The 15,459-nt window shown below is 40.5% G+C and overlaps 1 protein-coding gene across 4 annotated transcripts in view; it reads left to right on the top strand.

Annotated features, from left to right (window-relative positions):
- The first annotated feature begins 6,954 nt into the window (after nt 1-6,954).
- LOC102231360 (canalicular multispecific organic anion transporter 2) overlaps nt 6,955-15,459 on the top strand; it is a 59,836-nt gene continuing 51,331 nt past the window's right edge. For 2 of the 4 annotated variants that reach the window (XM_023340619.1, XM_023340618.1), the window contains exon 1: nt 6,955-7,339. In XM_023340619.1, the coding sequence (XP_023196387.1) occupies nt 7,262-7,339 (78 nt within the window). In that variant the 5' untranslated portion in view covers nt 6,955-7,261. The remainder of the gene's footprint in view (nt 7,340-15,459) is intronic. The other 2 variants (XM_023340616.1, XM_023340617.1) reach the window with 2 other exon arrangements.

Consider the following 15,459-nt stretch of genomic DNA (forward strand, 5'->3'; position numbering starts at 1 on the left):
CAGGGAGGTCCGAGGAAAGATGGACCTCCAATGAACAAGGGAGGTCCATGCGACCAACCTCCACTGGTTGCATAGAGGGGCTTCGTGTTGGCGTTGGCCTGAAGGCCAGTCTAAGCCCAGCTCGGCCTTTACGCCGACCCACACCCAGGTGGCACTAACATAGATAATTATCCAAACCCAGGTTTTGCCAACACTAGACATCATAAAAGTTCAATGTTTTACACAAATTTAGGAAATCAAATCAGACACAGGCAAATAATATTCCTAACTCCAAAGTCAATGGAGAAAACACAAGATCAATTTCAGAGTTAAAAACACCAAAACAAACATTATTAAAACTTTCCTATATATAAAAACTGCAGCAGGTAGAATTTCTAAAACATTAATTGGTCTCTCTAAATTGTCCTAAGGTGTGAATGTGTGTGCGCAAGGATAAGTGTGTTAGATGATGGTTGGATGAATATTTGTTAAAAGTGTCTGACATTAAAATATGAAACTTAGAATCTGTGAAAATTCCTCTGACTCTGCTGCTGTCCAGAAACAACCAATCAGAACCAAAAGACAAACATTTGCTTCTGATTGGTTTCTTATGTGTTGAATGTGTCCAAGCACATTCAACACATTAGAACAGGGGTGCCCAAGGTCGGTCCTTGAGGGCCGGCATCCTGCATGTTTTAGTTTTCTCCCTGGTTTAACACACCTGGATTCAATGATGGCTCGTTAGAAGGCCTAAGAAGAACATTGACATGCTGAAAAGGTTGTTGGTACCACCAGGGAGAGAACTAAAACTTGCAGGATGCCGGCCCTCGAGGACCGACTTTGGGCACCCCTGCATTAGACTACTAATGTACTACAGCTATGCAATTGGCAGAAATACAACCTAACATTATATCATCATTATTTATAGAATGATTTAGAAAACAAAATGCTATACAGGTTTGTCAAAACTATTTTGACCCATATTAGAACTCTGCATTCATTTCCCTTCATTTTAGTTGCTGCGGTTTTCCCTAACCTTAACATTAACTAAAACTTAATTCACATCTTACCTCTAATCTTTACACCTGACTCAAAGTAATGAGTCCATCATGTTAGGACCAGGCTTTGGTCCTAATATAATGGAACTAATATGACACTGGACATATAATGGTGCGTTCACACCAAACACGTTTTGAGAGTCAGGCGCATCTGATTTACATTCAAAGTCTATGTGGAGGCGAGTTGAGGGCCGATGTGGCGCGTTTGGAGCGTTTGGAACATCAAGTGAGTCCATGGCGTCCAACATTCCACATAGACTTTGAATGTAAACCAGACTCGCCTGACGCTCAAAAGGAGTTTGATATTAATGCATCATTAGAATGTTCAGTTCCATTGGTAACAATGACATCCGCAGTGATGTCATAACTCTATGATATCACAAAGGAATCTCTCTCTTGACTGTAGCTCACAGACAGCGTTTTCTCAGACCTGTTCCACAGTTCTATCGCGACAGATCACTCTTCAGAGCACTTTCGAAATTAATCGAAACGAGCGGAATATCGATTCCAGATACTACGAGCCTTTCAGAGAAGCAAGGATTTACCAGAATATAGATATGAATCAACAACAGAATACTTGTGAACATGAAGCTTTTCCAGCTGAGCTTTCATGGATCAAAATGATGGAGCAAAACATCCAAGTCGACTACGACGAAATCCTTGTTTTTGAAGACGACAGCGAGCCGGAGGATGAATCATCGGAGATCCAGGGGGAACCAAGTCCTTCCGGCGACTTTGAGAGTCCAAGATCATTGGAAGTCGAGCAGAAAACAACTCCCTCTGCTGGCTTCCAGATCACCCCCTTAGTAGAAGACGTAGAAGAGTCTAGCCAACATGTCATCGATCTCACAAAGCAGGTAGGCAATCTTAAAGAAGAACTGCAGAGTAAGATTTTAGAACTCAATCAGGAAAGAGACCAAAGGATTGCATGTCAGGCTGAAGTGAAATCACAGCAGGAGGAGATTCAAAAACTGCAAAACATGTTGGAAAAAGAACGTCATCTGCAAGTGAAACGTGAAGATGGAGCAAAGGTTTCTTGCTCTTCCAAAGTAACAACAGACAAGAGTATTCTTCAACAGCTGGATTACTTCAAGAGGGAGGCAGAAAAATATGCCTCCCGCAATAAAGGTCTGATAGAAGTAATGATTGAAGAATACAGAGTGAGACTTAAATATGAGGAGCAGCTCAAAAGTCACACTGAGCAAGCTTCGAAAATCAAAGAACAGGAGGGAGCAGTGAAATCATTGCAGGGTCAGGTTGCAGACCTGAAGATAAAGTTGAAACTTGCTCTGGAAAACAACCATCCGAGAGTCTCCAGCCAACCAGAGGTCCCCCTCCAAAAAGATGGCTCCCTGCAAACAAAGGAGACCAAGGAAAGACAGACCTCCAGTCAATCAGGGAGGTCTGAGGAAAGGCAGACCTCCACTCAACCAGGGAGGTCTGAGGAAAGGCAGACCTCCAATCCATCAGGGAGGTCTGAGGAAAGGCAGACCTCCAATCCATCAGGGAGGTCTGAGGAAAGGCAGACCTCCAATCCATCAGGGAGGTCTGAGGAAAGGCAGACCTCCAATCCATCAGGGAGGTCCGAGGAAAGGCAGACCTCCAATCCATCAGGGAGGTCCGAGGAAAGATGGACCTCCAATCAACCAGGGAGGTCCGAGGGAAGATGGACCTCCAATCACCCAGGGAGGTCCGAAGAAAGATGGACCTCCAATCACCCAGGGAGGTCTGAGGAAAGGCAGACCTCCACTCAACCAGGGAGGTCCGAGGGAAGATGGACCTCCAATCACCCAGGGAGGTCCGAAGAAAGATGGACCTCCAATCAACCAGGGAGGTCCGAGGGAAGATGGACCTCCAATCAACCAGGGAGGTCCGAAGAAAGATGGACCTCCAATCACCCAGGGAGGTCCGAAGAAAGATGGACCTCCAATCAACCAGGGAGGTCCGAGGGAAGATGGACCTCCAATCAACCAGGGAGGTCCGAGGAAAGATGGACCTCCAGTCAATCAGGGAGGTCCGAGGAAAGATGGACCTCCAGTCAACCAGGGAGGTCCGAGGAAAGATGGACCTCCAGTCAACCAGGGAGGTCCGAGGAAAGATGGACCTCCAATGACCAAGGGAGGTCCATGCGACCAACCTCTACTGGTTGCATAGAGGGGCTTCGTGTTGGCGTTGGCCTGAAGGCCAGTCTAAGCCCAGCTCGGCCTTTACGCCGACCCACACCCAGGTGGCACTAACCTAGATAACTATCCAAACCCAGGTTTTGCCAACACTAGACATCATAAAAGTTCAATGTTTTACACAAATTTAGGAAATCAAATCAGACACAGGCAAATAATATTCCTAACTCCAAAGTCAATGGAGAAAACACAAGATCAATTTCAGAGTTAAAAACACCAAAATAAACATTATTAAATCTTTCCTATCTATAAAAACTGCAGCAGGTAGAATTTCTAAAAAATTAATTGGTCTCTCTAAATTGTCCTAAGGTGTGAATGTGTGTGCGCAAGGATAAGTGTGTTAGATGATGGATGGATGAATATTTGTTAAAAGTATCTGACAGTAAAACATAAAACTAAGAATCTGTGAAAATTCCTCTGACTCTGCTGCTGTCCAGAAACAACCAATCAGAACCAAAAGACAAACATTTGGTTCTGATTGGTTTCTAATGTGTTGAATGTGTCTCAGCACATTCAACACATTAGACTACTAATGTACTGCAGCTATGCAATTGGCAGAAATACAACCTAACATTATATCATCATTATTTATAGAATGATTTAGAAAACAAAATGCTATACAGGTTTGTCAAAACTATTTTGACCCATATTAGAACTTTGCATTGATTTCCCTTCATTTTAGTAGCTGTGGTTTTCCCTAACCTTAACATTAACTAAAACTTAATTCACATCTTACCTCTAAATGTTACCCCTGACTCAAAGCAATGAGTCCATCATGTTAGGACCAGGCTTTGGTCCTAATATAATGGAACTAATATGACCCTGGACATATAATGGTGCGTTCACACCAAACACGTTTTGAGAGTCAGGCGCATCTGATTTACATTCAAAGTCTATGTGGAGGCGCGTTGAGGGCCAATGCGGCGCGTTTCGAGCGCCATTTGAACCGTTTGACGTATCGAGTGAATCCAACATTCCACACAGACTTTGAATGTAAACCAGACTCGCCTGACGCTCAAAACGTGTTTGGTGTGAATGCGTCATTAGAATGTTAAGTTCCATTGGTAACAGTGACATCAGCAGTGATGTCATCACTCTTTGATGCATCAAATGAATCTCTCTCTGTGTTTTCAGACCTGTTCCTGTTTCAGACTTATAAGTTATGAATCTTCTACGGGAGCATTGTTAAAATTATTTGAAGTCACAGAATCAGCCCAGTACAGGTTCGCATTCTCAGGTGAGAGACTCACCTGGTATAAAGTTAATTTTTAGGTACTGGAATTACACCGAAGATAAATTAGTTTAATCAAAGCACGTCATGATTATGCGTTCGTGTACTCCGTCTTAAGTGAAGAGCATACTAGGTTTTTTTTTAAACTTTTACCACCAGATGATATGCCTATATACCATGTATGACAATCAAAGTGGAATAAATCGATAATTGTGACAGAACTAAGAAGTGGTTTGGAGTTGATTGATACACGGACAGATGAGATTCCTCGAGTTAACCCAGTGCGGCCCTCTACCACCATTAGTTTGCCATGTTTTATAATAATAAAACGTGTTTATTATTATTAAGTCTTTGGTGCAAAAAACTGATTGAAAGTCGATTTATTCACTGCATGTTTATGTCTGTTAAGGTTGAGATGGAGCTGAACATGAAAACGGCCCTTTAGACAACCAGCACAACAGAGACACAATCAAAACTGTCAGATGACTCATTACCTGCGATAATAACTCAGAAATAGTCCAAATTAGGATGCATTTTTATTTCTTTCCTACTTACGGAAAGTTTCTGTTTATATCGTAGGTTTTTGGTGCCCTTAAAGAAAAAGATAAAACTTCAGATATTTCACGAGATATTAACATTCATGGAAAAACCTTACATAATCTTATATTAAAGCAGAAAGTACGGCGGCCACCGTAAGAAAGGCTTACAGTATTCAATTATGCTGCAAGTACTGATCAGTACAGTAATGCGAGGGAATGCAAAACCTTTTGGGAGGGAGCGCAAAAGAAAAACAAATTCCCATGTCCCCTTGAGGGCCCCGTACAATATAACACGCATCTCACCTTCTGCTGAAGACTACGGTAATTCACCGACAAGAGGTGTAGGAAAACAAAATGAGGCGTAAATCTGCCCTTGCAGGTGTGTTGAGCAAATAATAAGTCAGCCATTCATAGAAGACTTTAGGACCAATGCTTTCTGTGTTGACAGACAGTGGGGCTGTAGTAAGCTTCTATAATGGCTGTAATAAAAATATACAATGCTTGTGCAAATTAGGAACTAGTACATCTACAGTCGCTATGTATTTTTCCCATGCTGTGGCAAGCACTGACTCTTTAAAAAAAAAATTATTTTATGATGCTGAAAAACTTTAGGCAGCCATGAAAAACCAAACGAGCTTAATGGACAGAGGTGTCTTAAACGTGCTATTCTCCAACACACTCTGGACATGTTTTTCAGCTTTTTATTTCTAATTGTAGTGGTAAAGGACACCCTGGCTTATGGAGTCAAGCTGCCTGACCCGGAGAGGAGGGGAAGAGTCAGGCTGGAGTTTAGCGCGACCAGTCAGTATGAATGAAAACACCAAGAAACTAGACTTTAAAGATTAAGGGAAGTTTTGTTGGATTTCATTTGGGGCTCAAAGCATCAGCAGAAGACTAAAGCACAAACAGTCTGGACTAAATAGCAGTTCCATGATTTGGAAAGTTGCAAATTAATATGTAGACTGTTTGCGCTATGACAAATATGTGCAGATGAAATGTTCACGAACATGTTCCCTGCATAGTGTTTACACAGTGCCTATTGCAAGCGACCTGATGAGATAAAAAAAACAAACATCAGAAGTACAGGTATACAGTTCAATAATGAAACTTTTTAGACGGATGACTGCAGATATTAGTCTCAAAGTCAGAGTTGTTACAAACGTTGATTTCTTCCATTCTTGTAAAGTTGATTTAAGTCTACTCTATCTGTCTTCAGATGATTCAAATCGAAAAATGTGATTGCTAACCAGTTTAATTCTAGGTTGGTGTGCTTTGTTCACAATCAACAAGTGCAGACACTTGTTGATTGCAAAACAAGTGGATAACATGGAGCTCTGCATTCAAACACTAAAGTAAGACTTTCTTAAACACCTCTTTTGTACAGTAGTGTGTTTATACACATCATGAAAAGCCTCAGAATTGCAATTACGTTGTTTACTTTTGCTACTGTCAATTAGTATTTGAGGCTTGGCGGCCATTTTGGATTTCAGGTCAGGGTTAGTTAGAAATTTCTACTTTATGAAGAGATTCCAGCGATTTTTCTGAACACCTTTTAACTAGTTCCAAGCTATAAAATCATCGTTTCCCATTTTTACGAACACACACTTGCGTCGGTCTGTGTTTTCTTCTTTTCATGTAATCTCACACAGTCATGATGTTACTATCACTGCTTAGAGGGGCCGCCACCATCTGTTGCAAGATGAGGCAGTTCTTGTTTGCTTAACTGAGTGTCACCTTTTGACCTTTTTCCGGAAGACTTCAGATAAATCACATGAATTTAGATCATTGTTGTTTTGTTAATTTGGAGTAAAAAAAAAGAAGAAGAAGAACAAAGCACGGTTTTCCTCTAACGTTATTTTTGTCACGAGTCATGACTCAGCAATAAACCCGAGACTCCCGCTGCGGCGCACAGATCTGTGTTAGTAAGGCGAAGGGGAGGAGCGTGGAGACTCGGTGCGAAGGGGGCGGAGCTCGGTAGTAAGCTGACGCCTTTCCCTTTTCCATCGAGGCAGAGCAGCTTCCTCCTGTAGAAAATCATTCTCGGCTGGATACGAATGACTTCTTCCCCTCCCGGTCCTCGTCAAAGCGGAAGGAGCCGACAGTTTCCCGAGACAGGACGGCTGGCGGTCGGACACGCAAAAAAAGGAAACCGGGAACCCCCTCCGTCAGCGACGCGTACCTGTCCGTGTGGCATGTGACAGCTCGCGGCTGCGGGGATAAAGGACAGCGGCTCAGCAGACGGGACTCGGCCTTTCCGCGTAGACCGACGGAGTAATGAACTCCTCCGGTGGTACCCGCTCCCCCGCCACCAAGGAGATGGGGTGGCTGTGCGGAGACAAGCTCCACTTCTGGGTGAGTGCATTTCTCGCTACCGCCGCTGTACGCTGCTGAACAACACTCCCTCGGTCGTTTGGTGCCTGAAAAGCGTTTCTGGGGAGCTGGAGTATCTGTCGCAGCTCCTATAAATATCCCCCCTCTCGCCCCCTAATTGCATTTACCGTGTTAACGAGCTCCCAGTTAACAACATGAAGACTTGGGTGCTTTCGTGTTGCCTTTACGGAAGACGCATTGAAGCCAGTGAAGTGTTCACTCAAACTTGTTACATCTGGCGTGTGCTTAAAGCGCTTTGCCGACTTATTTGCGTTGTGCAAACGTGACTCTGATAAGTTCATTAGACAGTAGCCTTGCCAGGACTATTGGAGTGATAGCACACAGATAACTGCGTAATAGTAAAGATAAAAAATGTCCAGGAGCTGAGAAAACTGGTTTAGTGGCGTTATTGCAGCTCCCTCCATCATTTTGAGGCAAAGTTACATTTTAAATCCAATATAAAAAACGAAAAGTGATTAAAGTGCATTGGACATTTTCATTGTAAATATATGTACTATTATACATAATGTTTTCGTTTGGTGCAATCATAAAATTGTCCCGATAACAACATAATAACATTATATCAAGGCTTCAAGATGCAGTAGCTATTTTTATTGTTTAATATTGCGTTTAGTATAAGTTAACTCAGGTTTTCGTGCCTCTCTTCTTTGTTGTCCATGATCGTCGTCATCATCTTTTCCATCATCATCATTATCTCCCAGACTCCTTCCATGAGCTTTAACATTTCGGCCATTAAAAACTGCATCAGGATTGGACATCGAGGGCAATAAAAGTTTTAAGTGGCCATATACATACATCTTTTTGTTGGCAGAGCGTTAATTTGTGTTTTCTAAAAAACATAATGGCCTGCCGAGTATTGCATCCGATCAGTCCTGTGCAGTCCTAGTATTGGATATTGCAGAGACAATATACTGTGCAGTCCTACAGTAAAGCAGTCATGCTTAATTCTTTGTTGCCTATCACTTGTATGCAGTCATAAGATGTGGAGGGTTTGCTCATTTACAGCCCATGGATTATTTTAGCATAGTGAAGCTGATGTGTATAAAAACAGAAGTTATTTTCCACCCAACTCACTCACCAATTGGTCAGTACAGCATGTTTTTGTTTGTTTTTTTGCTTTTCCTGACATCCATGTAAACCATAATACATCCAAACAGTATGCTTGATAGATGCATTTGTTGTGTGTTGTGTGTGTGTGTGTTGGATCTTGAGCTTTCTCCATCGTTTTGTTACTGGCTCGTTTTATGTCTATAATACATTTTTGCAGTATTTTTCAATCTGTTTAATTCACAAAATGAATTTCTCCTTATCCTCACGATGTAGCTTTACATACAAGCTTTTATCAAAAGATTATGTTAACCTCTATTGTCCACAGTACAAGTCTGTGTTTGAATTATATGCAAAGGGTTCCTCAATGAAAAAGTTGTTTTATGGGAAGCGGTGAAAAAATGTGCAGATGGTGGATAGAACAGAGTCTCACCTGTATGACAAATCCAGAATATTTGCAAGCTGCTTTATGAAGCTCATGATGTTCAGATATGTGTTTTGTTTTTGGACGTCAAAATTTGGAAGTCAAAGTAGGGAAAACAAAGTAAATGCGGTTTTACAACCAGAGCACAGCCTTACAGTTTGCTCTCTGTTTTTTTCTTTTTTTAGTTCCACACAATCATAGTTATGCATCTTTTTAATGTGTACATACAGGTCCTTTCCAAAGTGTTCATACAGTTTTAAAAAATTTTTGTCTCACTTAGGCGCATTTTATTCTGAGTAATTTGTAGGATACATCGTCCGATTGATAAATTAGCCCTCATATCCTTAATTTTGGGTGATCGGCGATTGGCCAATACGTACATGTGAAACCAATCTTAACTTCTAGAATTACCTGGCAACATGTGGCCACCCGACTGCTGACAATTTAGCAGATTTGTCGCCATATTGAGCCTCTTTTCAAACCAAAAACATTGCCATCGGACAAAATCAAAACTACAATCTACATAATTATGATAAAGGAAAATGACTCATACTTTCCAATTTTTTTCCCCAAATAAATCTCTTAAAATTGTATCATGGATTGGCGTTACTCCAACCTAGAAAAACAGGTGGTTAAAGCACGGCGATTCTACAAAATATTGACTGAGTAAGTCAGTACGCCACAATTTTGAGATATATTTTTGGTTAAAAATGTGTAATTTTTCTCCCTCTCCACAGTTATCTGCTACTTTGTGTTAGTCACATAAAATTCAATAAAAAAAATACAACAGTTGTTGACAGTGACTGAGTGCACTAATACTGTTTTCACATGAAACTACACTGTGTAATAATTCCACGCTATTGCTGAGACAAAATTACCGCCCAATTAAATAAAGATATTATTAATAATAATAACAGTAATAGTAGTGTGTAGAAAGGAGTGGTCCGCTTTGTTTATCTTGGAGCGGCTGAGAATCTCGGTCTTCAAGATGTTTCAGGTTTTTGAATTGAAGCTCTCCAAACTGCATTTACACAAGAGGTAGTTGACGTTACCAGCTTTATTTTTCTTAGAGTCCTGCAGCTTTAACATTCACCTTTCCTTCAACACCTGGATCATGACTAGGCCATTAGTGGGACTGCGTGCTGGGGAGGTCACTCAGACATCTTGCACTAAAATTGAATCAAAACAGTCATCTCAAAGTGCAGCAGTTCTAGAATTACATCATTAATCAATTAATGTGATTAATTGTTAGTATTTATATAAATTGATCATGATTAATATCGCCTTTAAAAATTGTCAGCCATTTTATATTTTCTATTATTTCTAGAATAAATGGTAAATAGTTTTTTGTTTTGTTTTGGATATGCAAATGCGACTTATGTTATGATTCATGTTGTCTAAATGATTGTAAATGTGTGTTGTAAACTGCTATGAAGGTTGTTTTTTTTTAATCTCACGTTCACATCCCCCTAACACCAATATTTTGTCCACATTCTCCACCTCTGTCCATTCTACTGGACAGAAAAGTCAGCATATTTTCTTCCTGTCAGTATTTCTCAGGCAGCGAAGGGAAGTTGCTGAAGCGTTGCACCTAATATAGTAAAGAAAAGTCAGGAAGTGGTGACATAAAACAAATAAGATGCTGTTTAAATGAGTCCAATTCAGGCAAATAATAATAATAATATTCTTAAAACCTGCATTGTTTTTCAGATTCTTATTGAAAACAATTTTTTTTTTTTTTATCTGGGTTATTGTGGTTTGTTTCTATGTTGCGACCTGCTTGTGGCAGAAAACTCGATGGTTCTGATGACAACTTAAGCAGCTAAAATATTAAGTTTCTATCAGCTTTACCCAAGAAACATCAGATTTTCCTTCCCTCTCCTCTGTTCAGCCAACTTCTTTTTTCCAAATATCACCTCCACCACGAACACATCGCTGTGCTTAAGTGTCCAGCTGATTTGCCTCTGGGTAAATCCCGCTGCGAGACGTAACCGTTTTGTGAGGCCATGACAGGTGGCGTAGACTAGTTGCTGCTATTCACGTCCACTTCAAACAAACAGGAGGCAGCTGTAATCCCCCAGCTTTCAGCAGTGCATGCTGAGTACAGGTCAGAGTTAATACTTAGGCTTGATCAATTGCCCTATTTACAGTGTTATTCTTTTTAAGACGTCTAGGCAGCAGCTTGAAGTCCATTTGACAGCACAAAACAAGGTTTATATTAGGACAAACCGCTGCGCATGAGACTCTATTATACCCTAAGTAAGCTTAATGAAGAAATGTAGACACTTGTCAGACTTTGTAGTTTTAAAATGCTCATTGTGCCAGATATTCTTTTCTCTGTTCTGCTTTTTTATCTTGTGCAAGAATACCGGATATTCCCTCTAAAAATGCTTATATCTGCTAACTTTATTTGTTCAAACACCAGATATGCCTTAATGTGCATTAATACACAAAGTGTAAACCATCTTGCCACTACAGCCAATCAGCACCAAGGAAAGTGAATGCTGCTTCTGTACTGGGTGGTTTGCCAGTAGCGTGTCAAGTAGCATTGTGTCTGGATATCTCAGCTTCCCAAGCTGCATTTCCCCTTCCTAAAATCCCAAATATTTTAGATTGGTTTTCCAAAAAAGTCCACAAATGGTGAATTTCCACAAAAAATTTGGAGCTACTCTTCATGGAAAAACTTGCAAATGAGTAAGTCTGCAAATATCTTCTCTATTTTCTTTGTTTACAATCCCACAGTCCTAGCCTGACACACAGGAGGAGCAGATGTCACGGTCAGACAGTGGGAAAGCAGGGGTGAAGGTTGTCCCGTCAGACCGTCAGTTCCTGAAACCACACGCACAAAAAGCCTCGTAAAAGCTAACTTGTTGGATCCAAATGACCCCATTTCTTAAAACCTCAGGAGGCTTTAAAAAAATCAAGCAATAAAAACAGTATGACAGTTTTCAAGCAAACCTTTTGCTACCTATTACTAAGTAATAGGTAGCAAACCTATTGCTACCTATTACTAAGTAATAGGTAGCAAAATGGTATTATATATTGCAGTAAAACCCTGCAGGATTTAGGTATACCATTATCTTTTATTTCACCAACATGTTTCTTCTAATATTAACTTTTAGACTGGTCCAGCCAAAGCCCTGCATAAGTCTGCGATAGAATCAGTGGAGAGAGAGGGTGATGTGAAGCTCGACGTGAAGGAAGGAGTGTGATGTTGTTAAGCTTGTCATCAAAGATAAATTGCCAAAATACTATTATAAACATGCAAAACCCTTGTCAGCAGTTATAGGAAGACTTTTACTGGTCAACGCTTCAAAATTGCTCTCAGAAACAAACTTCTTGGTTTAAAGAAAAGCATCTGAAATCCAAGTCTGCCAGAGGTGTGAACAATTATGGGCTTAACTGTAGTTCCTCAGTGAAATACGCTGTGTGTCCCATCAAGACAAAGAGCTTTTGAAGTCTTGCCCCAGAGGGAGCGTTTGCTTGTCATGCCTCATTTTAACAAGATCTGCATGTACTTCTGGGCTTGGCTACAGCTCCAGTGATGTTGCGGTGAGTTTCCAGAGACTGCCGGGGACGGCCCTTCCCCATGCAGTTCAAACATGCCCAGAAAACCATTGCGTTTGTTAAGGGCATTCTCAAGTCAAGCCCAACCTAAACAAGTTCTGTTAGGGTTGGCGTTGGGGGCAAGAGAAGGCCAATCACAAACCATGTCTCTCCTTGTTGGTTGGTTTTTAACAGCCTTGAGGTGATATGGTTATTGCTTCATTGATGCACAACAAGGGTTTTAGCCAAGCAGAGAGGTTTTCTGAAGAAATGCTTTGAAACAGCAAGCAGATCTGATGGCAAAGATGATAAGTATAGACTGCAGCAAGATGCCTCTTGAACAAAACTAATCTGTCTGACAATACTGCTCAGTGCAACTTAAGTTCAACCATCTCTCTTAGGAAGTTACCCAATGAGTTTATCCCAAATTTCAAGGAGTAATGACAGGCAAGGCAATGGAGAGAACTACGGAGAAAAGCAACCTAGTGGCCCGTTGTTAATATGGAGGAGCTGCAGAGAATATGCGGAAAGGACACTTGTTAGTAGTTCCCCTCACAAATCTGGCAACAAGAAAGCCATTGTTATGAGAAAGACATGAGAACTCAAGCTAGCGGTTTGCTACAAGCCATGTAGGAGTTAAACTAAGGCTACATTCACACAGCGGGCAAAAACAACCCAAATGTGATTATTTTTCCAATTTCCGATTTGGATCAATATTGTTTTTCTTACTTTCTTTTCTTAAAATATGATTACAAATGACAGGCTGACTAGTCGGACTTGGCTGAAGCAGTGGTCAGATACAACCAGCAGGGGGAGTCTAGCGCTTGCGCTAGCTATAGTGAAGAGCACCAGCACTTCCTCCTTAGATAATAATAACCGTTGGAGCAGAAGCACCGTGTCCAGCTCTTTTATTAAAATACTCCCCTTCTTCAGGTATGAGTATATATATATATATATATATATATATATATATATATATATATACACACCTGTAGGTTGTAAGTGAGTTCATTAACTTTCAGAAAGCTGTGAGTTTTTTTGACGCTCCGAACGTTAACAAATTCCGTTGTTAGCGCTGTTGTTAGCGCCGTTGCTAACATACTGCTGTTTCAACGTTGATATCATTGTGTATGTTTGTAAGATAACTTAGATTATAATAATCGCTGGAGTAGAAGCACCGTGTCCGGCTCTCTTATTAAAATACTCCCCTCCTTCAGGGCATTTACATCTGCAGTCAGAACAGTGATGTTGCATTTTATCAGATTTTCACTTCATTGATGTGATACTTGCGTCTTAATTCTGCACCAGAAGAAGCCAGATGTGACAATTTCGGATGTAAATAATGGCTGAAGAAAGCAGTGTCGACACTTGGCACACTTCTTTGTTTGTACTTTCCTTTGTCTTGTTATGAAACTGTGACAATATAGTCGACTCCCATTGCTCAACAAGTTTAAAATCAATCCATAGATGACGAAATCCATGATTACTTACATAAACAATGCGTCAAGGTGAGGCGTCTGTGTTCTTCTTCTGTGCACGTGGGTTGCTTTTAGCTTGTAAAAACTGTCCACACAAAAGTCTGATTGAGGTCGCATTTAGTTAGTTATGAACCACCACCCAAAAAACAATTTGTATTACAGCAAAAAAATCTGAATTTAACAAGTCTTGCTGTTTGAATGTTGCCGAAAAAAGGGATAAAGCATGTTCATGTTTTTAAAATCACCCAGTCAAAGCCCATAAAATTAATGTTTGCAGATAATTTCTGTGTAATCTGAGATAAATTGAGCTATATTGAAAAGACAAAATGGCCTAAATGACGTGCAGTCAGTAATGAAATACCCCAGTGGACTAAGGACTGTAATCACTGTGAAAGGCAAAGAATTGGCCAAAAAATCTCAAACTATGCATTCCTTTCCTTCCACTTCAGATTGAATTATACACTGTGTTGCATTGCTCCCTCACATAACATATCGGTAAATACATTAAGTTGTGTGGGTGTAGCATGTCACAATGTGGAAAACTTCTGCCAGACATCTGTATAATTTAATAAACAGAATGTTCTCTTTCAAAGGCGTCACCTGTTCACAGATGAATGCAGAGGCAGACAGAATGCATGGCATCTAACGCACACATTACCAGGCTCGCCCAAAGCCTGTTTATCAGCAGCATTATACACTAACAATTCAGAATGTCAGCAGCAGCTTGGATTACAGCTAAAAGGAAGAGCAGCCCTGACAGGAGACGCGGGGAGGTGCCGCACTTTGTTTCATCTGCGGGCATCAGGGTCTGGACGCGGCTACCGACGGAGCTGAATCGAAATTGCGAAGAGGAAGCTGCTGCGGCACAACGAGTTTTTGTGACACGTCGGGCTTCGTGTGAAACTTCCCTACAGTTGCCTAACATTTTCGGGATCAGTTTTATTTCTTTTGTATATTTAGAAACGTTGCATCACTTCAGTTTTGCGACGTTTTGCAGAAATGTTGCAGATTTTGCAGAAAAATCCCTAGAATGTCGTTGACTTCAATACTGCTAACTAGATATAAAACCTGACACAGAGAGAGAGAGAAAGAAGGAGAGAGAGTTGTGAAATATGTGTTTTCTGTATTTCAAAATTTGAAGTGTAATGTTTAATGTTGGTTTAAGCATTACACTCCTTCCCTCTCGTAACCGCTCAAAACTTATGAGAGCAGAAGTAAACTGGTTTAAATTTGATGAATACATTTGTCTTATGTATTTTCGTAGTCAAAATGACATTAGTTTGTCATGTTAACAAATTTTGCTGGACGATAAATTGTAACAGTAATATTGTTCTTTTGAGATCATTTTCAAGTCATGTGGCAATATAATATCAGCAATAATGGCAAAAATAATGCAAAAACACATTCTGTGATATCAATAAACTTTAAATTCTAATGCACATTTAAAACTGGGACTGGAAGACATTTCAAATATCTAAAGTAAATTAAACAACAAAATATAATGGTGCTAGTGGAGACCAATGCACCACACTGAAGACTGTTGTCTTCCAGGTTTTGGTAGAAAGAGAGAAAAGAGAAAAACAATA

This window comes from Xiphophorus maculatus, chromosome 10 (genome assembly GCF_002775205.1).
Source record: "Xiphophorus maculatus strain JP 163 A chromosome 10, X_maculatus-5.0-male, whole genome shotgun sequence".
Lineage (NCBI taxonomy): Eukaryota > Metazoa > Chordata > Actinopteri > Cyprinodontiformes > Poeciliidae > Xiphophorus > Xiphophorus maculatus.